We start from the raw sequence: 24,926 nt of genomic DNA, 5'->3' as shown, positions 1-24,926 counted from the left end.
AAGCAAATACACAAATATAAAAGCTCAATGAAACAAGAAATGGAATAAGGAAACCACATGTGCAACCAGTATCGAAGCAACAAACCCCATGACAATGGGTTAACAGTCCACTTCAAGCCCTCACATCTCATCACATCATGCCAATCATACAATTCAAACCACATTCCACATATATGCACGTTAAATCACATTTCATAAATATTTCCAATTCACAATCAAATCACACAAGTCATTGGCTAAAATTAAAATAACAATTCAATAGAAATCACATTTAATAAAAAAGTATAATATAATATGGTGCCATTAGTTCGTAAATCGAGACATGCGTCAAATGAGAAGGACATGTCATCACAATGAGCCCATCAAGCTCCATGAAATCTCAACCGCACTCTAAGATAACCGACACACTAGAAAATCTCAGGCTAGTTAACTAAAAAGTCAATTGTCGATCAAAATCGAGAGTAGGATCCACAACCCTAGAAATCTAAACCAAAAGATCCACAAATCAGATTTCCGATCCATCACTTCCCAAAGTCCCCATTATGCTCATAGAACCACATACTAAATTCTCATCATGATCCAACGGTCAGATCTTCATCAATCACGAATTTAAATGACAGTCGATGTTTTATTTTACTAACTTACAAATCTAATTCAGGAAGATCCATACGTCGGATTTCCAATCCGTAAGTTTCTAATGTCCTCAAATATTACATACTATATTGTAGTAAAGTTTGGTGACGATCCAACGGTTGGATCATCAATTCATACAATGGTCAAGTAATGTATCGTAATGAAAGTATGTTCAAACAATCAAACCACATAATACGGATATGAATTATGAAATCAGGGCATCTAATTGAACTTAGGAAGACATCATCAACCCACTGGCCACGCACCATCGCAGGTGGTGGTTGGCCATCCCGACTCGCTGGAAAATTCAACTATTTTTTTAAATTACCAAATTTTACAGGCAAGTAGAGTTCAATGAGAAGAACAACTTTCATACCTGGGCCAAAGTCCAATTCATCCGGGAACTACTCGGAATCACCTCGGACCTGCCGGAACCTTGGAATTTGGGTGTTCTTGAATTTGTCAAAATTGTAGCTCCGCCGCCCCAACTTGTTTGGGCTTTGTTCCAGGACTCAAGGGGAAGATAAAGGTAGTGGTGATCAAGGGTAAACGTTTCAGAAATGGTGGATCAATGGCAAGGTATCACTGCACCCACCGGCACGCGTTTCACCAAACCGAGGCTAATTTTCATCCATTTTGGGGTGAAAACTGAGGAGGAAGGCCCGGTATAAAGTTTCCAGTTGATGTCTTGTCTTAGTTCACCAGAATTTGGTCGGGAAACCATCAATTTTCATGGTTCCCGCTGGTCGACTTGTACGGGTCCAAGGAGACCCGATTATCCCTTTTTTTTTCTTTTTTTTTCCTTTTTCTCTTTTCTTTATTTCCTCATTGGGCAGCCCTTTCTCCTATCCTTCCCATCATGTCCATCCATCTCTACCTTTCTCTACTTTTCTTTTTATCTCAGCCACACATGTGGCATAATCTCAATGCTAAAAAAAAATCTGGAGCCTTCTTGATTGGGGTAAAATTACTGAAGTATCCTTAACTTTAAACGTTAATAACTCATTCGTTATAGGTCTGTTTCACGAACGGTTTACGCCTATACATTTGTGAGATCGAGGTCTATTCAAAAATATAAATTGTGACATCGAACAATCTACAGATTTTAAATAATTAGTTTCCAAACTTCACTCTTTATAACTAGTTTAATTAAAATCTAAATTCAAATAAATTAATACAAATTCCCGAAAAATAAAAATGACACACCCCGACCCCAATCGAGGCATGCTGGCCGTTATGTGAGGTTGACGTAGCCATGTGCGCTGTGCGGAAGTGAACGCGATATAAAAATACGGATAAATAAAGAAACCAACTAACTAATTTACACTAGACTAGCATATCAGTGCGAGTGAAAAAGTTTAGAGTGTAGGAACACACACAAACAGAGCGTAGGTATCAGAATGCATTCCAAAAGTCTAATTACTAATTATACAGATCATAAAAGAAACCCTACACTGATGGATGTCTGTTAGAACCGCCCTGGAGTCCTCGTGAGCCACCAGCAAAACTTTTATCTAGAACTTGGAGGGGCGCAAAACAAAAAGTGTGAGTGGGCAAAAAGCTTTTCAAAACAATTTATCTTTCCAAAAGTAATAACCCCTCACAATAAAGCCCGTATAATTTCCCAGAAAATAGTAATACATACGTATATAAGAATCATGCTCAAGAGTAGCAAAACTCACATGTATGCCATGTCAATCATCTCCACAATGCATAAGTAAGCCAAGTGAAATGAATCAATATAAAATGACATATCATCCGAAGTCACCTAACGAGACCTATACGGCTGAGTCTATAACTCATCAGTCAAGTCCTGCACACAAGTCGGAACCACCTAATGTGGTCCTGCATACAAGTCGGAACAACCTAATGTGGGTTGTACGATAGGCTAGATGTAAATAAATACGCTCAAATGCTACAATCACGTGAAAGTTGTGCAAAGTATCGCAAGTCACCTACAAGTTGGAACCACCTAAGGTGAGCGTGTGGTACGGGAGGTGAACGATCACATGAAGGCTAGGCCCTAGCCTCGGGTGGAGCACTAACCCTGGGGTGCAGGACAATGTGTACTCACCTGAACTTACCTTAGCCTCTGCAATTGTATGCAATATTATGCAAAGCTATACTAAATCATATGCTAAAATATCAAGCAATTATGACATGGCATTTTAAAACATAAAACCATTTAAAACTATTGCTGGAAAAACGTAAAGCATATATACGTATATATAGAAAATCAAAAGCCCACTCACTGGTATGTAGCCTAGGTCGTAACCCCCTTGTCTTGCTTGGTTGTGCTCGTCCTCCAAAAACGTCTCACCTATATGTGAAACCACTATTTTAACATCAATTTTAAGCACATAACTAAAATCGTGTAATAACTTCTCATACGTTGTTCAATTTAGGTGTTTGAATATACCATCGTGGCCTACTCAACACCATGAGCATCCCCATATTTTTAGAAAAAAATTCTGACGTCCCACGCACCCTCATGTGCCGGCCACGTGCAGACACGTGCCTGGCACACGAACAGAATATTTAACGCCTTTAAAGAATATTCAGCTAAATAATAGAATATTTCGTCATATTTACTGACGCTGTTAGCATATTCTGTCAAAGTTGATGGAATATTCTCATTCCTTCTTCGATGGTTTGCCAGAATACGACGTCGGCCACCGCTGCCTCACCGGAAACTAGAAAATCATAAAACTTCAATATCTTCTTCATTTTTCAACAAAATTCCACAAAGTTTATATGGATTTGAAGCTCTTAGAGAGGAGAACAAATCCTTACCTATTCGAAGTCCTAAAACCGACGAAAAGTGGTCGGAAAATCTCTGGGAAAATTCCGGCTAAACTGGAACTTCCTAAACCCCTGTGTTCCGACATCTAAGCCACTCAAAACTTGTTCCAAGTTGCTAGGGAAGGTAGAAGAAAACCTTTTTAAGTCTCAAAACCAAGAGAATCTTTCGCGATCACGTCGGAGGAAACTGGATCCCTCGCCAGAGCTCGGGTTTCTCGAATGCTACACGTCTTCCCTTCAACTAATGGTACGGCTAGGTTCGTGAAGTCAAGGAGAGAACAAAAATGTTGTCCTTAAGTTCGATCTGTTTATGTGTGGTGGTGTTTGAACGTTAAAGGGTTCGGTCGTATGGACGAAGGAAGGATCGAGAGAAAAGGGCGAAGGTGAAAGTACGTACGTGTGCGTGTGTATGGTCACGGTTAGGCTTAGATAAAAGGATCTTAAGCCCTAGTTGGGCCACAATGTTTAGGGCTCAAACAATTGGGTCCAATTAACCAGAAACCAACCCAGATTCACTTATTCATTTGTAACATTTTCGTTACGAACCCGATTTGGCCCTAACTCGTGACAACGTGTACAATTTAATTACGTCAGCTAGAAAAATAATTTAAAACTATATACATACATCCACACCACAAGGCCCACGAGGGAAAAATAGTCATTTCCACACATTCGAGGATAAAATATATTTTAGTTCGAGACGAGCTGTCACAACCTACCCTCCTTAATAAAATTTCGTCCCCGAAATTTTTGTACACCATCATACAACATATCAATATCCATAGAACAAACGTGCATATAAATCTCGCATGTAACTTCTTCCACTGAGTGGTTCCTCCACAAAACTTTCACCAAGCGAACAGTTTTATTCCTAAGAACCTTATCCTTCCAGTCCAAAATCGATACTTGGGTTTGATGCCAATCTCTGCTTTCTTTGCCTCTATCGGGTAAATTTGAGAATTGAGTTTTTGTTTTTCTCTATTTTTTTTCGTTTAGATTAGATTTTGATTTAGAGTCAATGCATAAGTGATTTTTTTTTTTTTTGTATTTTGTTTTGTTTTGATTTGAAAATTACTACAAAAGTAAATTTTTTTTAATTTGAAAACCTATAGTTTTCTGCAAATTCGCTTAATTGGTCTTGAATTTTCTTAGTTGGTTTTTGTATTAGAATCCATAATTTATTGCAAAGTTGGACTTTGTTAGTTGGTTTTTAGTTTATGTTCTATGATTTACTGAAAATTTAAACTATGTTAAATTAGTTCGTTTTTTTAGATTCCATTAATTATTTATTTTATTTAATAAAAAACTGGAATAGGCTTTTTATATATTTTTTTATTATTAATGGTTTGTGGTGTTGGTTATGAGCAAATCTTCTTTTTTATTATCCGACGAGAGTTTCAATATCACTTTTAACCGACACTATTATCAATTTTTTTTAATTTTAAAACTCTTTCCTTTTTCTTTGTGTACTAAGGGAAGTAATTGATAGCAAAAGCCTTTTCGTGACACTAGCAATGCTATCGGTTCTTTTATACACCATTACATGAGTTTCTATAGGATTTTTCCTTAATATCCGATAGGAATGGGTTTTTCTTGTCGCTTTTTAAAATAACACTACTAGGTACTTTTGTAGTAGTGATTCCAATCATCTTCAAAGTGGTATAAGATTAGAAGAGATGAGTTTTTTTTTTTTCTTCATATCTTAACCTCTTCTAATCCCTCTAAATGAAAAACCAATTATTTTTACCTCCAATATGCCATGAATTAGTGAGTTATCAATTTCAATCCAATTTTACATACCAAACAAGTTCTTAGATAGAAAGGTTTTTAATTAGTATTTAAGCTTGATCTGTAACCCTAGATAATATATAACCTCATGAAGCTGAGGCAATAAATTAAGCCATGGATAACATCATGTAGAACAAAGTGATACAAAACAATAGAAGTAATTAATATTTATTAAGGAAGTTTTAACAAAACACTCCCTGTATTATTCACTTTTAACGAAATACCACATTTATACATTTCCTTTGTACTATTCACTATACCTCTAAAAAGGGCTTTTCATTAAAATGGAAGTTTTTTTGGACTTTTCGTTAGTTACAATAGAAGTAATTAATATTTATTAAAAGGTTGAGTTTTGAATTTTTGGGAATAAGAAGTTCATTTTTCCAATATTCATATTAAAGATTCAAAATATAGTTACATTTCAAATTTATATTTGAGTTTTATTGTTGTTTCCTTTTCTCCCAACAACTTAAGAATAAATTGGAAAAGAAAAAAAGGGTTTATCGGCGGAGAGATTATATCTTGCAACCAAGATAAAGTTTTATTGATGTTACTCGTTTAATAATTTGCTATATATTCAAAAAATGAATCACCCGTCCAATAAATGTTTGTCACGTAAAGCCTGAGTATGGGATTGGAGGACTATCAACGCAATGTCATTAATTGCACAGCTATTAGACGCTGCCATCATGGTTGTTCACTTTTTCTGAGATCGGACATCTTCCACACTAGAGCAAAAAACATAAGTAATAATTTAACAAACGCTGCCACCATGGATGCTATGTAGGTGTTCAAAAACAAATTGTAATTTACCTATCTTTAGATTTTTTGTTTACTTGAGTTTTTGTCTTGAGTGTGGCTATCGGAACTTTGTCGGCTTGTTCAAGTTTGAGGATAACCAGATTGTGGAGTTCTCCATCAATTCTGGCAGAACTGTTTGTGCCTGTTTGCTTGCCGCAAGGTTTTTTGCTGTGAATCAAGGCAGAATTTATAAGATCAAAGAGAAACATGATAGCCATAGAAAAAAGTGCAAAAGAGTGGTACAAATCACAATCCTTCATAAATTTATGTTACATCCATTTACTCAAAATCATCACACTAAACATATTTTCGAACAAATCACAATCCATCACACAAAGTGCATCCAACTCCAAGGTAAGACGAAGCAAACACACAAAATGTATAAAAACCCAAGAAAAGTAGAAGTGTAACAATATTGTTATGTATACGTATTTATTTTCACAGATAATGAATATAAGAATTTAATGATCTTGTTACTCAAGCTCCAAGGAAAAATGAAATAAAATTCAATGGTTAAAATTAATCATTGTGTAAATGTATTCCCCACATCTATATCATTCAAGTACAATGAAATTCAATGGTTTCAACAAAAAAAAAAAAATTATCTGGATTGACTTGAGTTCAAGACATTCAAGTACAACATAATTGAAAGCTGAGCAAGAGATTTCGTGAAAACATAACATACAAACAAAACTTAGTTGAAAGTAGAAAGAAATACTTGGACATGAGAACCAAAACTAATATTTGTAAGGGGTATAGTTTACTCCCATTATCATACTTTCTTTCTCTCACTGTCACAATCCCACTCACCGAATCGAAGATCTGCAAGATGGGTGACATCATCACTCACAATTTTTTTTCTTCTCTTCCTAATGTATAAACACATTGTACCATAAAATGGCTCTACATGAGAGAGGGAGCGAAGAGAGAGCACGCACAGAGTTATAAATCTTGAAACATCCCAACGTTACAAAAGCAGTAGTACAAAGTGAGCACCAATGATACCGCACCAATGCAAAGAGCATATCACTCACCAACTAATCTAGCTTGAAATGATAGGGAAAGAACCTTCACTGAGATCTTCAATCCATTAAGACAGCCAAAATGAATATAGAAAAACACAATTAATAAACACGGGGACAAAGAACCTAAGAAGCAGAAACAAACTTCTATGTACAAAGATTTTGTGCAAGTAAACAAACATCTAGTTGTACTAAGACTTGAATGATCCATGTTTTCTAATATAATTTGAACCCGACCATGAATTTACAAAAAATTTAGGTAGAATTATTAACATAACTCAGAAAAAAAGAATCAACTTTGCAATTAAAATTTCTTAAATAACTTAAACCCGACAAATTTAACAAATTAGATTCATCCACAAAATAGATTTTAACATAATCTCAAAGAGCTTCTTCTAACCAAGTAAACCATTACTCAACAAAAAACATGTCAACAAAGTTCTTATCAAAATCACAATATTGTAATAAACGGGAACTTCAAAATAATCTCAGCTACGCACTTTTCCAAAGTGAAGGAAAAATCTACTTTGTAACTTAACTTAATATATGAAACCACCAATTTAGTCACCTAAAATTCATAACCAACACAGAAACCCCCATGATTTATTTTTTTCCTTTATTTCTCACAAACCAATCACATATTTAAATTGTGACGACGCGTCCCTAATTTTATGTTTTTATTAATTTTAAAAGCGTGAATTTACGAAAATGCCCTAAAGGTAAGGACTTTGACTTCCGTTGACCATCGCCTAGAAAAACGTATGACTTATTCTTTTAGCGTATCCTCGTAGTACTCGTCACTACGAACATATGGACATGTGTTAGACTCGAATTGGATCTGTAACGAAAAAATTACGCTTTGTTAAAGTACATTAACTACGAGTATTTTGAACAAGCGCGTACAAGATTTATAGTGTTGGAAACACTGTCAAAGAGGCAGATTTTGTACATTTTAAATTGTACAAAATCAACCCATCCAATCCCAAAAAGCGATCTGGTCCCCTTTCTTTCACACCAATCAACTTTTACTTTTCCTTCTTTTTCTCTCCACCACTCACATCCTTTCCCTCATTTTTGGCACCAATCGAAACTCTCTTTTCTCTTCCTTATCCCAAAAAGCGATCCGGTCCCCTTTCTTTCACACCCTTGCTTTTCTCTTCCTTATTTTTCTCTCCCTCTCGAAACTCTCTTTTCTCTACAACAAGGAAGACCAACCCCAAATCTTCATTGTTTGAGCTTAAAAACCTTACTATTGTGTTCACCTTACCTCCACGAGCACAACCATACCAACCAAACTAAGAATGGACGAGTTTTGACTCGCCAACCAGAAGGTCCCAACTCAGATGAGTTGAGTTCGCAATGTTTTCAACCGAGTTACGATGTTTTAGGACTAGGGAAAGCCTCTACGCAACTCCCTAGGGTCCCTAGTCAAGGTTTGAGGAAGCTTTGACATGAAACAACTCGGTTTTGAGAAGTTCAAGTTTGACCCGTGCCTTTCTAGCCAATTTTCGGCCAAACCACGATGATTTGGCCGGCATGTAAGGTATCAATATCTTCGTCTTGCTGAGTACTATAACTTTCCTTTTTGTTTCACCCAATTTCGTTGAGTATTGAAGAAGTTATACTCATTTGAATCTTACCTAGTTTCCAGCGAGTCCGACGACTTTCGAGGCTTTTATCGGCCAAACCACGGTGAATTAGATGTCGTGCAAGGCACCATTCTCTTTGTATCTTCGAGAACTACAACTTTCGGTTTTTTTTTCACTCGATTTTGTTGAGTAACGAGGAAGTTGTGAACGTTTAAAGGTTGTGTAGTTTTCCGACCGAATTCCGGCGTTCCTCTTCCTTTGGGTCCAGCGACCCATATGTTGGACTCGGGCCAGGCTTTTAAGCCTTACCCATTCAAACCCAGGCCCTTGGGGCCAAGTAGAAGAAGGCCCTTGGCCCAGGACTCCAAACACAAACCCTTAACCTTTTTAATTCTTTTGTTTTTATGTTATTTGTTAAATTGAAGGCCTAAACCCCAAACCCAATCCCTAAAGCCCTAAACCCTTTTAGTTTAGGCCTTTAGGCCTAGAACCCTTAAGTCCAACCTATTAAACTAACCCAACCTAATAACCCTTAACCCTTTTAGTTTAGGCCTTTAGGCCTAGAACCCTTAAGTCCAACCTATTAAACTAACCCAACCTAATAACCCTTAACCCAAATGAAATATTCCGTTAGGGAATATCCCATCCGTCTGAGAATATTCCGTCCTTTAGGGAATATTCATCATGTTGACTTTTGTTGACTTTTCAAAAATTTAAGCGGGACCCTTCTTAGGGTAATTCGACGTTCTGAATTCGTTTTTTATGTCTGTTTTTCCAAATTCAATTGTTATAATATAGTTTTATTAATTGTACCTTTATGTGCTTAGGGGTAATTATTAGTGGCGTTTCCATCTTTGCTAGGTTGCGTGGCTCGTCAGCGGCGAAGTATTTGTGAGTGGGCAGTTTATTTTATACCTATACATATTGATAGTTTCCCTAAATGCGTAGTTACTTCACTTTTAAGCATATAGTGCCAAGTATTCGATATTGTGATATGAAATGTGATAAATGCTGCTATATGGTTGAGATATTATTGTCATGACATTCATACATATTTTTACATGCTCATCTTGTTGTACCCCAGTGTTAGTACTTCGCCTAGGGCCAGGGCCAGTCCTTCACGTGTACGTTCACATCCGCACCATTCGCTCGCCTTGGATCCAAGTTAAGTGCCAGCCCTGTTGGGTAGATTGCATTAGGCAATCCGACTTGTGCGTGACCGTGCTTCTGCACCAGTCTTCGCGTGATCATAGTACCAGAATGCCTTGATTACACCCAATCCTGTCGGCTAGAATTGCCTTAGGCAGTTCCAACTCGTGTGTTAGCTTAGATGATGAGCAAACTACTTATAATTGATTATCACTTGATTATATTACTTTGGCATTTAATATATCATGACTTGGCATATTTTTGGTTATATTGCTGTTATATTTGATTTCATACTTACGTAGTATGTTTTAAGGAAACTAAACTTGTTTTACGGCAAAGGGTTAGTATATTCAAAAATAAAGGTTTTCGTATAAGCATTGTTTTGTTGACCCACTCAACTTTGTTTTTCACCCCTCCAGGTTTAGTAGCTGTGATTATGCGTATACGAGGATTTTGGCAAATCTCAGGAGATGGTTACCTTTAGTGGTATAACCCTCATCCTATTTGCTATAATGTCTTATGCTGTGACATCACGTGTGAAAATGGTTCAATCCCGCTCACCCGCGCACTCTTTTGATTAGGCATTTTTAGGTTTAATTTATTTACTTTTTCCACATCACTACACTTTATGGCTTCGTCACCTTCCAAGTGTCAGCCAGCACAACTCAATTCGGAGTTCTGGTAGACATTCCGGGTCGGGGTGTGTTATAAAATCCAAGCATGAAAGCTTTATAAAGATAAATAAAAAAATCCATATAACTAAATAGGTTGTGAACATGCAATCATGGTACATAATTATATACCTAAAAATGGCAAGGAACCAGCTTCTTCCTCCCACGACCCGAGTTTCTGAAAATTCCACAGAAAATAAATCCTTTAGCAATTTAGAGAAATCTGATGACCAATTAAATTGCTAGTTCAATGAGCAAAGGTACACCAATTAAATGAGAAATTAAAATGGAGCTTTAATGAAAAAGGCTTGGGCCAACAAATATTTAACCAAAAAGGCTCAAAGTTTAATAAAAAAAAATCATCCAAAACTATTGTCCATGGGTCAAACTTACAAGCCAAACCCGCTACAAATCTACACTTCCGTAAATACCCCTAAATGATTCGATATTGTCCTGACTCTTCACCAACCTCAACCAACACGAAACCGCCATAATAACTCCATGTCTTCCTATCAAATCGAATTCCCCCATTTCAAAAACAACCAAATCAAAGTTGAAAAATGAAGCATTCATTAGAACAAAGCTGTCGAAACAAGTTCAAAGAAGTTTAATAGCAAAAACCGGCGAAAAAGTGTCTGGAAAAAAAATAATAAAACATAAAATTGTCTCTGGAGAACCCAAAACATAACATTGTTTCTGGAAAAAAAAAAAATCAAATACAATGTTTGTTTTGTCTGTGCACAAACAAACACTGTATTTTGAAAGAAAATAACCAAAATCTAGAAACAGTGACTTAAATTTTAGAAACAATGACTTAGATTCCAGAAACAGTCTATGTTTTAACCTTTGACTGTTTCTTTTCTTTCATGCATCAGTTAATTATATTTAAGAAATAGGGTGCTTATTTTGCTTTGAATCCAAATACAGTGAATTTAACTATTTCTTTTCTAGCTTACATTTAAGAAACAGTGTGTCTATTTCATTTAGATCCAGAAACAATGACTTAGATTCCAGAAACAATAACTTAGATTCCAGAAACAGTGTTACTTAAAATCCAAAAACAGTGACCCTTCGTTATTATTGAATAGCATGCAGATCTCAAATTTATTTTCTGGAGAAACATTCGTTGAACTCCACTAACGAAGAAAAATTAAAAAACAGTACCTCGAATACACTATGAATAATAACGACGACCACATTTCAACGAAATTAAACAAAATATAAATTAAATAGCATGAGGATCTATATTTTTGTTCCAAAGAAAAAGAAGAATGTCAGCAAAACAACGATGAACTCCATTAACGACGAAAATCTGGAACTCAACCTAAAAAAGTTAGGGGTAAAATCGACAAATCATAATTTATTATAGTTAGGCCATTTTTAGTTTGACTACTTTAATATGGGCCTTGTACTAATCATTCAACAAAACTTATAACATCGTTTTTTTATTAAAACTAAAAATTTTCAACTCCTTTTCATTAGTTTTCCTAAATTAAAAACATTTTAAATCTAAGAAATAGAAGAACGATTACAATAAGAGTCCCAAGACGACTATATTAAAACATTTTAGAGACGAAATGAGCACAAAAGTTTAGAATGGGTAGGTCAAATACCCTGAATAAAATGCAATGATTTACCAATCTAACCACCAGAAAGGAGCACACAACACCAATCCGAGAAATAGGAACTTGGGGATTGAGTCCAAAATCACCTGGTCAATGAATTTAATAAGTTTAGTGATTACGTTCCTAAAAGATAATTGAAATTATAAAGAAACTAAAAATAGGGGTAAAATTCTATACATGGAAAGACAATGAACCCTAAACCTATATTTTCAAGCACAATATATTAGCGGTTTTTACAACGACAAACACATCACAACTTGGTGTTTTTTACGCGAAACACGTCCAAAAGTCAATACATTTGCTTTTTTTTATTAATGAACCAGGCGCTACTTAAGACAGCGATTAGAGCAAGTCCACCGGGGGTGGGATAGGCCGGCACCCAGTGAAAAAAACAGGCTGAGACTCAGCCAATCCACTCCATCCCGTGAAATCGACTGGCACCCAGCCCAAGCCAGTCCACAGGCCGGCCTAAAATCGACAGACCTTGGGACCGGCTCAAGTGACGTCTAGCTGACGCCAGCGTGGTATCAGAGGGCAAGGATCCACGGAGGCAAGGTGAAGACCAACTTCCCCACCCCCACTGAGCTCCATCTTGACGCCGTCAACATCGCCAACATGAACAACGCCGCCAAATTAGCTGCGACGACGAACATCAGCAGCAACCACAGCAGCACCGTGGAGTCTTCCTCCCCGCCGTCTCCGCGCCCGCTCGACCTCATTCTCAAAACCCCCCTCTTGATCTTCTTCGACGCCTACGCACGGGCCGACAGCGCCGCCGCCCTCCAGCACGCCCGCGAAACTTGCAGCTTGGACCCCCCGCGAAAGATCCCCTTTTTTCTTTCCTGTCCAGTTTGTTCCGTTTTTTATGTAAGAAACATAACCCTGCCCAACTTTATAATAATTATTTTATAATAAAAAATAATTATTTTTATTATTTTATAATAAAAAATAATAATATTTTAATAAAATTGACTAGGCTATTTTTTGTTAGGGGTGGAGATGCATTGGCCTATTACTGTTCATTGGAGTCTATTACTGTTTACTGGAGTGGATAAATGTGCTGGGTGCTGGCACAAAGTCCTTAGGGGTGGACTTGCTCTTACGTATTCCACCGCCATGGTGGTCATACATAGTCAAAGGGTGCCACAATTACATAGCCAAATCAAGTTTCGACGTGCACAAAAAAAATGTAACAGTCATGTAACCACCGTAAATAAATATACGAGTGAAATTCAGTTCCAAACACTATTCATTTGAATAGTGCCATTTGAATCCTTTCTTTAGACTATAGTAATTGCACTTGCATGCGGTAGGCGTACAAAAACTGCTAAAGAAACGAGAATAGCAAATGTTATTTTACTAAAAACAAAAAATCATGTGCCGGCAAGCAAGTACTAGGAATACATAAAGATCGAAATCCAACATCATGTAATATTTTTTTTGTTCAACCCATGAATGCAAGGACGATGTTCTGTACCAAAAATCCGATCAGCAACTCTGATATAGTTCATAGAAGTTAAACTTTTTTATTATCCAAAACAAATAATCAAATACGATGTTTTTTTCATTTCAGATACTAAATCATGTTGTTATTGAATTGTAATACTAAAATATAACGTAAGGAATTTTTTTATATATTTGACTGATTCGCACGACATTTCCAATCTTAATTTTACTTCATGAGTAGTCCCAAGGCAACTGCGATTACTTCTCGTCCCCACGTAACTGCTTTGGTGGAACAACATTTCCTTCAAGCCAGCAACGATGAAAGTCGATCTCAGCTGGCATGAAGCTTTAGAATTAAGTGATACTTGATGTTGATTAGTAACAATACGTGATGATAATAGAGTCGCTTTGAAAAATTAGTTTTTCTAAGCTTGTGACGCACATTCGAGGCCCATAAGCATTCATGGTTAGTTTTTGGCTTTGGTCTATAGCCCAGTCCATGTTTACAAACAGTTTCTACTTGTATAAATACCTTCACTAGTAGAAAAGACAACTTGCGCGACGATATTTTACGTGATTTTGTTGCACAAGGCGTACTTGCGCGACGGAAAAAAAACTTTGTGGCACAAAATAGAAAAGATAGGGAAAAAACAAATTGCACGACGAAAATATTTGTCGCGCAAGAATACTTGTTGGCGTCGCATAAAGTTAGCAAGAAAACCCGGAGTAATTTTGTTTGGCGCAAAAAACTTGCACGACGAAAAGGGGGCATTTGCGCAACCAATTATTCGTCGCCAAGTTCCTGTCAATTTTGACCATTTACTGTAGGTGAATCAGAAGAATCAATATTGCATTTAATCAGAGCCGGCTTTTAAGGGGTGTGACCAGTTCCACTGCACAGGGCCCCAAATTTTAGGGGCCCCCAAAAATAATTTTTTATTGAATATAATAATATATAAAGTAATATTATATAAAAATAATACATAAAAATATTAATCAAATAAAAAAATATATATATAAAAATCTGATGGGGCCAAAAGCCATCAGATACGTGCCCCCCAAAAATAATTTTTTACTGAATATAATAATATACAAAATAATATTATATAAAAATACTAATCCAATCAAGAAATATGTATATAAAAATCTGATGGCCGATTCCCAACAGTGCTGTTGAGTCCCATCACTGCTGCTTCCTAGTTTTCTTTTCTCACGCCCAAATCCCATCGCTACTCCCACTTTTCTTATTTCAGAATTCACACCACAGTTCCAGACTCAAGTGTCAAATTCCCATCACTGCCGCTGCAGTCTACTTTACTTCTCTCTTCCTATTGTTGTTTTTTCCCACAAATTAGTAAACCCTAATTTATAAGTTCATGAAATTGAAGAGAAATTTCCGAATATGAAGACAATTCAACTGATCAGAATGATGTAGACTTCGATTAAAGTAAGATATTTACTAATTCAAGTATATTGACTTGGAATTTGAAGATTTGGGTATTTCTCATTTATAATAATTTTTTTTCTTTTGTACTTTTCAGGGCAAAATCAAGAGGAGAGCAGTCACAAAAAATCACTAGACGCACACGTATTGCGAACTATCAGGTTTCATTGTTTATACTTACTATAATTTTATTGTGATATTGTTTGAGATATAAAAGATGACACCTACTAGAAAATATCCATCTGGCTACTTGAAGTGTCAAAGAAAAAGAAAAATTGAACAATTGACTCAGTCTCAAAAAGGAGCTATTGATAGGTTCTTTCTGAAAGAAAAAGAACCACAAAGTTCAGTGGATGATTTAATTACGGAACAACAGGATGACAATGAGCAATTAGCTAATGATTTGGGCAATGATGAAATTGATGATGACCTTGATGAGAAAGATAATCCTGAGGATGCTCCTATTGTCAGTGGTCAACCGAGTGAGTTCATTCCCTCAAACATTTATGATCCTCAAATTTGGGATAGTCTTGATCCCAAATGGATTGATTTCTTGGCAGAAAAAGGTCCTGCAAGAGATCTATCAATTGAGAAAGGTCCTAAAGATCAGTTTAATAGGCGTTTTAATGCAGCCTTTTATACTCGATACTTATCCAATGGAGAGAAACATGATAGAGATTGGCTAGTTTATTCAAATGATGTTGATAAAGTGTTCTGTTTTTGTTGCAAATTGTTCAAGAAAAGGCCTCTTAAAGGTCAATTAGCAAATGATGGCTACAGAGATTGGACACATCTCAATGTGAGGCTTAAAAAGCATGAAAACAGTTTTGATCACATCTCGAACATGACCACTTGGATTGATTTGCGTCTTAGATTGCAGAAAAACGAAACAATTGACAAAGTTGTACAAGACCAGATCAAGAAAGAAAAAGAGCATTGGAGGGAGTTACTACGAAGGTTGATCTCCATTGTGAAATATCTAGCTAAATACACACTAGCTTTTCGTGGAAATAACGATAAGCTTTATCAAGAAAACAACATAAATTTTATGGGCCTAGTTCAAATGATGGCTGAATCTGATCCATTGATACAGAATCATCTTCAACGCTTCCAAAATAATGAGATTCTTTATCATTATCTTAGTCATACCATCCAGAATGAGTTGATATTGTTGATATCTTGTGAAATCAAAGCTGCAATCATTCAAAAAGTCAAAGAAGCTAAATATTTTGCCGTGATACTTGATTGTAATCCTGATTTTAGCCACCAAGAACAGATGACCTTGATCATAAGATGTGTGGATATGAACAGTACTCCAGTAAAAGTTGAAGAATACTTTTTGCAATATCTGATTGTGAATAACACATCAGGAGAATGACTATTTGAAGAGTTGCAAAATGTATTAAAAGTTCTTAATCTTGATATTGATGATGTGAAAGGGCAAGGTTATGATAATGGATCAAATATGAAAGGGAGACACCAAGGTGTACAAAATAGGCTTTTGGATATAAATCCTAGGGCAATGTACACTCCATGTGGTTGCCATAGTCTTAACTTAACACTTTGTGATATGGCAAACTCTTGTGGCAAAGCGAAAGACTTCTTTGGAACAGTACAACGTATTTACAGCTTGTTCGCAAATTCTACAAAACGATGGCTGATTCTAAAAGAAAATATAAAAGGACTGACTCTCAAATCATTGTCGACCACATGATGGGAGAGCTGTGTTGCGAGTGTTAAAGCAATTCAATCTCAACCTCTACAAATAAAAAAAGCTCTACTCCAATTAGCAGAAAGTGACAATGACTTAGTAACAAGAAGTGCAACTAAATCTTTGGCAACATATGACATTGGGAATTTTGAGTTTTTATTGGGCATGACTATTTGGTATAATATATTGGCTGCTGTTAATGAGGTTAGCAAAGATTTGCAATCTAAAGACATGCTTATTGATGTTGCTATAGAACAAGTACAAGGATTAATCGCTTATTTTGAAAAGTACAGAGAAACTGGGTTTGCGGAGGCGATGATTAATGCTAAAAAACTTGCTATTGAAATGGAAATTGATCCCGTGTTTCCAAAAAAGCGTCAAGTTCGTAGAAAAAGACATTTTGATGAGAATGAAGGTGAATCATCCCAACCAACGGAACAATCAGCGGAGGAATCTTTTAGGGTTCATTACTTCTTGTATATAATAGATCAAGCTATTGGTTCACTGAAGAGAAGGTTTGAAGAATATCAAGCGTATGATGATATATTTGGGTTTTTGTTCACTTCAGAACGGTTGAATTCGATGGACAACAATAAATTGAAAGATTCTTGTGATCGGCTTCAAAACTTTCTCAAGAAAGATGAGCTCTTTGATGTTGATGGGGATGCATTATTAGTAGAGTTGAAGCTTTTACGAGAGCGTTTGCCAAAAGAAATAAAGACATCCATTGACATATTGAACTACTTGAAGAGGATGCGTTGTTTCCCGACTGCAAGCGTTGCATACAGAATTTTGTTGACTATACCTATTACTGTTGCGTCTGCAGAAAGGAGTTTCTCAAAGTTAAAGTTATTAAAATCATACTTGCGGTCAACTATGTTGCAGGAAAGGTTAAATGGACTTGCTTTGATATCAATTGAAAGTGATTTTTTAGACAAAATTGACTATGAAGTTTTAATTGATGATTTTGCAGCAAAGAATGCACGAAGAGCCATCTTTAAGTGAAACTTCGGTGCTAGACTTTTTTAAGTTTTGTTTATTTGGTTTCCTTAGATTGAACTTATTGTTAGTTATTAGTACTATGGTTACTTTGTAGCTTTTTATACATTTAATAATATTTAGAAATAGATGGTTAGTGAGTTTTAAAGTTTATTTCGATATTGCTTTTTAACATCAATACATTGTTCAATTTTTTTTAAGATGTCTTATAAGAAGGGCCCCTTTTATGAATTTCGCACAGGGCCCCGGAAATCTCAGAGACGGCCCTGCATTTAATACAGATGTTTGCGTGACAAAGCCTTCGTTGTGCAAAGGTCCTAACCTTCCTATAATTATGTTCGTACTGGGATGGCGAATAAAAACAAGGATGAGAGTGTGAGTGACGCCAACCCGCATGATTTGAGGGAACAATTTGAGTGTGCGCATGCGATTGATGTAGCCATGGGAAATAATTGTCCAACTGCTAAGTGGCGTTCTTGGGAAGATGTGCCCGAGAATGTGAAGAAAACTATGATGGATGAACTATTAGTAAGTATATTGTTGATGGATCAATAATTAAGTTTCTGAAATTTTTAGTTATATGTTGGAATTAATTATTTGCATATATGTGTAACAGTGTAAGTATACTCTTAATGATGATACGAGCGAACAATTGATGGATGATGCGTTGGAGGGAGGTTACAATCGGTGGAGTTATGAAGCCTTGCGGAATGGACCAGGACCATCCAAATAGTAGTTTTAAATTTATGTTTTGTATGACAATATTTAAATTTAAGGTTTTTTTTTATAATTTATGTATTTGGACTTAATTAGGTTTCAATTCTTGTTGGGTTTTTTTAATTGAGATCTAATGCATGCACCCTATCCTTGGTTTATATGTGTTTTCAATCTTCAATGAATATCGTACTTATGCTGAAAATAATTGTATGGATTAAGGCATTAATTATTTATAGAATAAATATTTAAGGTATTAATTATTTATAGAATAATATTTCAGGTATTAATTATTTATAGAATAAATATTTAAAGTATTAATTATTTTTAGAATAAATATTTAAGCTATTAAATATTTTCTGAATATTTGTTTTTAATTATAAAGTTTACATAAACATAGACATCTATGTTTACGTAAACTTTACAATTACAATTATTTCATTCGTCGCACAATATATTGCGCGATGCTACTTCCATCGCGTAAGACAACCTTGCGTGACAAATATCATATGTTTGCCGCGCAAAGCATGGTCAGACTGCGTTCAAACCTTCCAATTTATTGCGCATTTATGATGCATTTTGCGTGACGAACATGGAGATTTGCGCAATGAACCCATTCATTGTGCAAAGGTGTCCTAATGCTATATAAACACAGTTTTAGAACCCTAGTTTTCAAAAAAAAAATTGTTTAAAAAAGAATGGCCGATTCTGGAGAAGGTTCTTGTGGATGCAAATTTCCGCCTTCTTCTTCTTGGACAAAATTGCACCTAAAAAACAATTAACACCTTAGGTTAAGGCCAAGATCTCACGCGCCCACGATGAATGGGGGGGCTTTGGCGGAAGAACCTCCGATGCCAAGGTTAGAATTTAGAGAGAAAGTATTTGGAGAGTTTTTTGGGATTTTTGCCAAAGTGTTCAAATGAGTGTTGGGTGAAAATAGGAGCCTATTTATAGGGCTAGGAGTGGCCGGTTTTTCAAGGGATTTTGTGGTTATGGTTTTGGCTTAATTAGCCAATTTATTGGCTAATTAAGTATCAAAGAAGTAAATGGGAGGTTACTAAATTATTTATTTGTATAAATGGGGTAATAAAATGGAGAAAAGTGAGAAAGGTGAGGATGAAAAGGAAGTGGCCGGCCCTTTAACAATTTTTAGGTTAAATTGTATAATTTAATAGGTAATTAATGGATTAATTGGGTAATTAATCTATTAATTTACCAATTAATATTATTTTAGAGGTTACTTTGCAAAAAAGGGAATTTGATGAGATGAATATTGAATTGTTACCTCTTTGGAGCATTTTTTAGCTGCTCGCTTGTAGGAATCCCAGTGTGCCTCAAGAGTAGTTTGGTCCTCTTTTACTAAAAAATCCACGTGTCGCCTTATGATTATTTTTGGCTCCACAAATGCCCCCACACCTGCTGGGCTGCTCGTAGGAAAGGGCAGCAGGTGTAGAGATCTTCTTGCTCTATGAAACTTAGGACTGTTTCCTATTTTGATGTAGATTCCCTCTTTAATGTGAAATTAGATCTTTCTAGGAAAGGAAAATAAATTTCTCTCAAAGCCTATTTAAGTCCACCTTAAGTGGGTTGTTAAATCAACTTTAGAGAGCGATTTATTCTACCCTACAAAAGAGAGAAAGCTTAGAGGATATTTGTTCCCCATCCTCTAGCAATCTTCTACATCTTGTATGTGCAAAGGACCGTCTTTTTCTTCTCCGCTCCGCACCGATGTAAGGAAAACTTAATTCTCCTTATCTTCTTCTTGGGAGGTGCTACCATGGGGCAGCCGTCGAGGTGATGTGGCACGTCGGCTGGCAGGGGCCAGGAGTCGGCTTGGCATGGGCCAAGAATGTGGTGTGGCAGGGGCCATTGTTTGTGTTGCTTGGCTTGATTGAAGCCAAGGATTGGCTTGGCATGGGCCGAGGAAGTGGCGTGGCATGGACAACGGTTTGGGCTGCCACGTCTGGGCTGCTTACCAAAAATGAGGAAACTGCTTGAGTTTGATTTCTTAGCTGCCGTAGATGGAGCAATCAAGGATGAAGCTACCAAGATCGGAGTTGCTGAAGATGAAGTGTCGGATGAGCGAATTGTTAGGTGTAAAAGTGGTTGCTGCTTCATAACCATTTGTTACTTAATTGATATTTAAGCATTCAACCTTTTGAACTATGTGGCCTTCTCGCATTGGAGAGCTTACCTAGATGGGTGTCAGGGATTTAGTTTACCCTCTCGCATTAGAGAGTAATTAGTTTACCCTATCGCACTGGAGAGCAATTGGTTTACCCTCTCGCACTAGAGAGCAATTAGTTTAACCTTTCGCGCTGGAGAGCAGACCCATATGGGTGTCAGGGAATTGGTTTACCCTCTCGCATTGGAGAGCAATTAGTTTAACCTCTCGTACTGGAGAGCAGACCCTTTTGGGTGTCGGGGAATTAGTTTACCCTCTCGCACTGAAGAGCAATTAGTTTAACCTCTCGCACTGGAGAGCAAACCCTTTTGGGTGTTGGGGATTTGGTTTACCCTCTCGCACTGAAGAGCAATTAGTTTAACCTCTCACACTGGAGAGCAGACCCATAAAGGGTTTTGAGCAGTTGTTGTGGACAGCAGTTGAGCCAAACTTATGAATAACTTTTTGAATCTTCATTGAGAATAAAGAAATAAATCAACTATGCTGGAAGGTAGAAACTGCATAATAAACTAGATATTTTTCGGCTTATGAAGCCTTGTTCGTCGAGCTGCTTGAGTCTTCGAACTTATTTGGAAAAAATCCAAACGTGGTTCAGGGGGTGATGGGAACTTCCCCTGCTTGTGTAGGCCGTTTTGTTGACCTGTCAAGATACTCATCGCATCGACCCTCATTTGTCAGCTTCTCAAGGTACTGCTTCCACTTTAGGCAGCCGTTGGTAGTGTGGCCTGGTCCTTCATGGAATACACAATATTTTGTATGATCCAGCCTAGTAAGATTGCCTTTCATGGGTGGCGGCAATTCGAACCAAGGTTCATTCTTGAGCTTGCGGAGAATTTAGCCTATTGGAACTGTGAACTTGGTGAATGTTTCAAGCGCTGAGTCTTCTTTGGTCAGGGGGAACATTCCATGTGCTTCTTTTCTGACTCATTTTTGTTAGACTGTTTGGCCTCGTCCCATAATGCATGCTTTTCTGCCAAAGCATACGAAGCTATTAGGGTCAATTCTTCTCCCATGATCAATTTTCTGAATAAAGGATGTTCGGTGGGAAGCCCATTTCTGAATGCTGTCGTTGTTATGTCTTCGTTACAGCCAACAATCTTGGCCTTCTCCACTTTGAACCTCTTGACATAGTCGCGAATTGTCTCCCGAGGGTCTTTTACGAGGCTGAAGAGATGGTCGGATGTCCTTTTGATTGAGCGGTTAGACGAATACTCCTTAGTGAAAACAAAGGAAAGTTCGTTAAAACTCCGGATCGACTACAGCAGTAGAGTGTGAAACCAGTCTTGCATCTCGCCTTGTAGAGTTGTGGTAAAAATTTTGCACATAAGCGCATCGTTGTTCCTATAGAGGATCATGGTACTACGGTAATACTTGAGATGTCGATCCGGATCTTCGTCTTCCTTGTACGGAATGAAGTGAGGCATAGTGAACCCGCAAGGTGGATCTATCCACTTGATCTCATTCGTGAATGGTGACATGCTTATATTGGTCATGTCTCGTCGAAGCGCATCGTCAGCAGCCTCGTTTCGTTGGAAATTGCGCAGTCGTTCAATTAGGAGCCTATCAACTTTTTCTTGCCTCTGTTGGGGCAATGGAATTTTTTACTGCCCCGGTCGTGACCTATGGGTTTGGGCCGCTCTTCCCTATGCTCGACTTCTCCATGTCGCAGCTGCGGTGCATGTGGCATGTATCTGGCAAGCAAACGGGCCGTTCGTAGGCTGCCGGTTGAACTTGAGTCGAATTGAGTGACTGCTTCTCTCCGTCTGCCGTGCTGCCTACTCCGATGTGAGGTGGAGAATGCTCCTTGCAAGCCTAATTGTGAATGAACATTTTGCTTGGAAGGTTGTCCATGTTGATAATCGGAGTGTGACCTCAACTGTGAACGTATGCTCGCCCGTGGGCTTGATTGGGAATGCACGCTCCTCTGCGCGCTAAGATGAGAGTATACGCTATCCCAAGGACCTAAGCAGGAGCGTAAACTACCAGAACGTTCAGATCGTGGCTGGTTGATAGGCTGCTTGCCGGGACGCTGGTGGAGAGGTTCATCTGCCCTTGTCCTACTTAGGGACACCTCGTCTAGGGCACGTTGGATCTCGATGCGTTGCAAGAGTTGATTCACCAAGGTTGTCTGTTGTGAAAAAGCGCTCGTCAACTCTATGACTCGTTGAGACAAGTGTTGTTCACCATTTGGATTGGAAGAGCTTGGAAGGAATGTGCCTCTTTGAGCAATGGAAGTGTGGTAGACTCCGGGTGCAAGATTTAAATTGGGAAATGTCAAATCAGCAGAGAAATATGGTGAAAATGCCCCTGGCTTTATGGTTGCTCCGGATAATTGAGATATTCTCGGGCCAACTTGAGCTGCTTGGGAAACCATGGGAGGCAGGGTTGCGAAAGCAGGCAGGGTTGCGAGAGCAGGTAGGGCTGCAGGAGCAGGCTGGATTACGAGAGCAGGCTGGGTCGCAGGAGCAGGCAGGGTTGCGAGAGTAGGCAGGGTTGCGGGAGCAGGCAGGGCTGCAAAAGCAGGTTGGATTACGGAAGCAGGCTAGGTCACGGGAACAGGCTGCTCAATGCGTGGTGCATGCGAATGCGAAGCTTAGGCTCGAATTGGAAGCGTATTGGGCTCACGTTGGGCATGGAATAACATGGTTCGGGCCGTGGCTATAGTGGTGTGGGCCTTGGATAGCATGGCTTGGGCCATAGTGGTGGAGCCATGGACCTCGCCGCGGGTGATTGCCATGGTAGCCACCTCGGTGGTTGCCATGGTGGAGCCTTGTGGTGGTGGTGCCGCTCCCCCTAAGATCACGTTTAGTCTCGTGGATCGCCGCGATCCCATTTCTTGAATATTGGAATTTTCACTTGTGGAATTTTCTAAATTTCTAGCCATTGTATTTCTCTTTTACATTTTATCAAAGAATCTTGGCAAATAAAAAATTCTAATAATAAGAATGTACGAAAAATACAAGTGAACTAGAAAATAGAGAAAATAGAGTAAAAACCTTTTTGCGCGAGAGTCTTCTACGAGTGTGAATCTCAACTCTCAATGAAAACACCAATTTGTGGATGCAAATTTCCGTCTTCTTCTTCTTGGACAAAATTGCACCTGCAAAACAATTAACACTTTAGGTCAAAGCCAAGAGCCTCACGCGCCCATGATGAATGGGTGGGCTTTGGCGGAAGAACCTCTTATGCCAAAGTTAGAATTTAGAGAGAAAAGTATTTGGAGAGTTTTTTGGGATTTTTGCCAAAGTGTTCGAATGAGTGTTCGGTGAAAATAGGAGCCTATTTATAGGGCTAGGAGTGGCCGGTTTTTCAAGGGATTTTGTGGTTATGGTTTTGGCTTAATTAGCCAATTTATTGGCTAATTAAGTATGAAAGAAGTAAATGGGAGGTTACAAAATTATTTATTTGTATAAATGGGGTAATAAAATGGAGAAAAGTGAGAAAGGTGAGGATGAAAAGGAAGTGGCCGGCCCTTTAACAATTTTTAGGTTAAATTGTATAATTTAATAGGTAATTAATGGATTAATTGGGTAATTAATCTAATTTACCAATTAATATTATTTTGGAGGTTACTTTGCAAAAAAGGGAATTTGATTAGATAAATATTGAATTGTTACCTCTTTGGAGCATTTTTGAGCTGCTCGCGTGTAGGAATCCCTTTATGCCTCAAGGGTAGTTTGGTCCTCTTTTACTAAAAAAATGCACATGTCGCCTTGTGATTATTTTAGGCTCCACAGTTCTGGTAAAAAAAACTTGTGCGATTAGAGAGGTATCGACGGAAGCAAGTGTTGTACTTTGAAGGCAAAAATATGGCTGAGGCGTACGCCGAATTTAGGTATGACATTAGGAATTTGGTGCGGAGGGATTGTTCTGCCGAGTTTGATTCTTAGAAAAAGATCCTTGAGGAGTTGAAGAAGTTCATGCTGGGAGAGTTATCAGTAAGTTTGTAGTAAATAATGAACAATTATTTTTGTTAAAATGTAATATTTTTTAAATTACTAATTTATTGTTATTGACATTAATGTAGGTTCATTGGGATGTTGATGAAACCGATGAGAAGCAATGGATTTATGTGGATGAGCATTTCAAGCAGAGTTTCCGGTAGTGAAAGTTTGATGTGTTCCGGGCGAGGGATGATTGAAGTTGATGAGGGTTTTTTTTTTTAAATAAGATTTTGTGGACTTTATATTTAATTTAATTAATAAATATATGTTATGTGGAGTATTAATATTTACATTAATTATATTTTCTATTTGGGATAGTAAATTAGTTTTGTTAATTAATTTAATGTTTAATTAGGTTTGAGTTTTTTATTTTTAATAAAATAAAAATTTACAATACATACAA

General features: G+C 37.4%; 3 protein-coding genes across 3 annotated transcripts; 2 read left to right on the top strand and 1 right to left on the bottom strand.

The window, feature by feature from the left end:
* The first annotated feature begins 15,187 nt into the window (after positions 1–15,187).
* On the top strand, positions 15,188–16,348 carry LOC126609132 (uncharacterized). The gene has a single exon (XM_050277134.1). The coding sequence runs from the start codon at positions 15,188–15,190 to the stop codon at positions 16,346–16,348; it is 1,161 nt and encodes a 386-aa protein (XP_050133091.1).
* A 498-nt stretch (positions 16,349–16,846) lies between these two features.
* On the top strand, positions 16,847–17,686 carry LOC126609131 (uncharacterized). Its single transcript, XM_050277133.1, has one exon. The coding sequence runs from the start codon at positions 16,847–16,849 to the stop codon at positions 17,684–17,686; it is 840 nt and encodes a 279-aa protein (XP_050133090.1).
* A 3,783-nt stretch (positions 17,687–21,469) lies between these two features.
* Positions 21,470–22,072, bottom strand: LOC126609130 (uncharacterized). Its single transcript, XM_050277132.1, has 2 exons — positions 21,858–22,072; positions 21,470–21,764 (listed from the first exon to the last, which is right to left on the bottom strand). Exons 1-2 carry the CDS (start codon positions 22,070–22,072, stop codon positions 21,470–21,472), a joined length of 510 nt encoding a protein of 169 aa, XP_050133089.1.
* Between the last annotated feature and the right edge of the window lie 2,854 nt (positions 22,073–24,926).

Source organism: Malus sylvestris, chromosome 16, assembly GCF_916048215.2.
Source record: "Malus sylvestris chromosome 16, drMalSylv7.2, whole genome shotgun sequence".
Taxonomy (NCBI): domain Eukaryota; kingdom Viridiplantae; phylum Streptophyta; class Magnoliopsida; order Rosales; family Rosaceae; genus Malus; species Malus sylvestris.
This window is presented reverse-complemented; position numbering and strand designations above follow the sequence as displayed.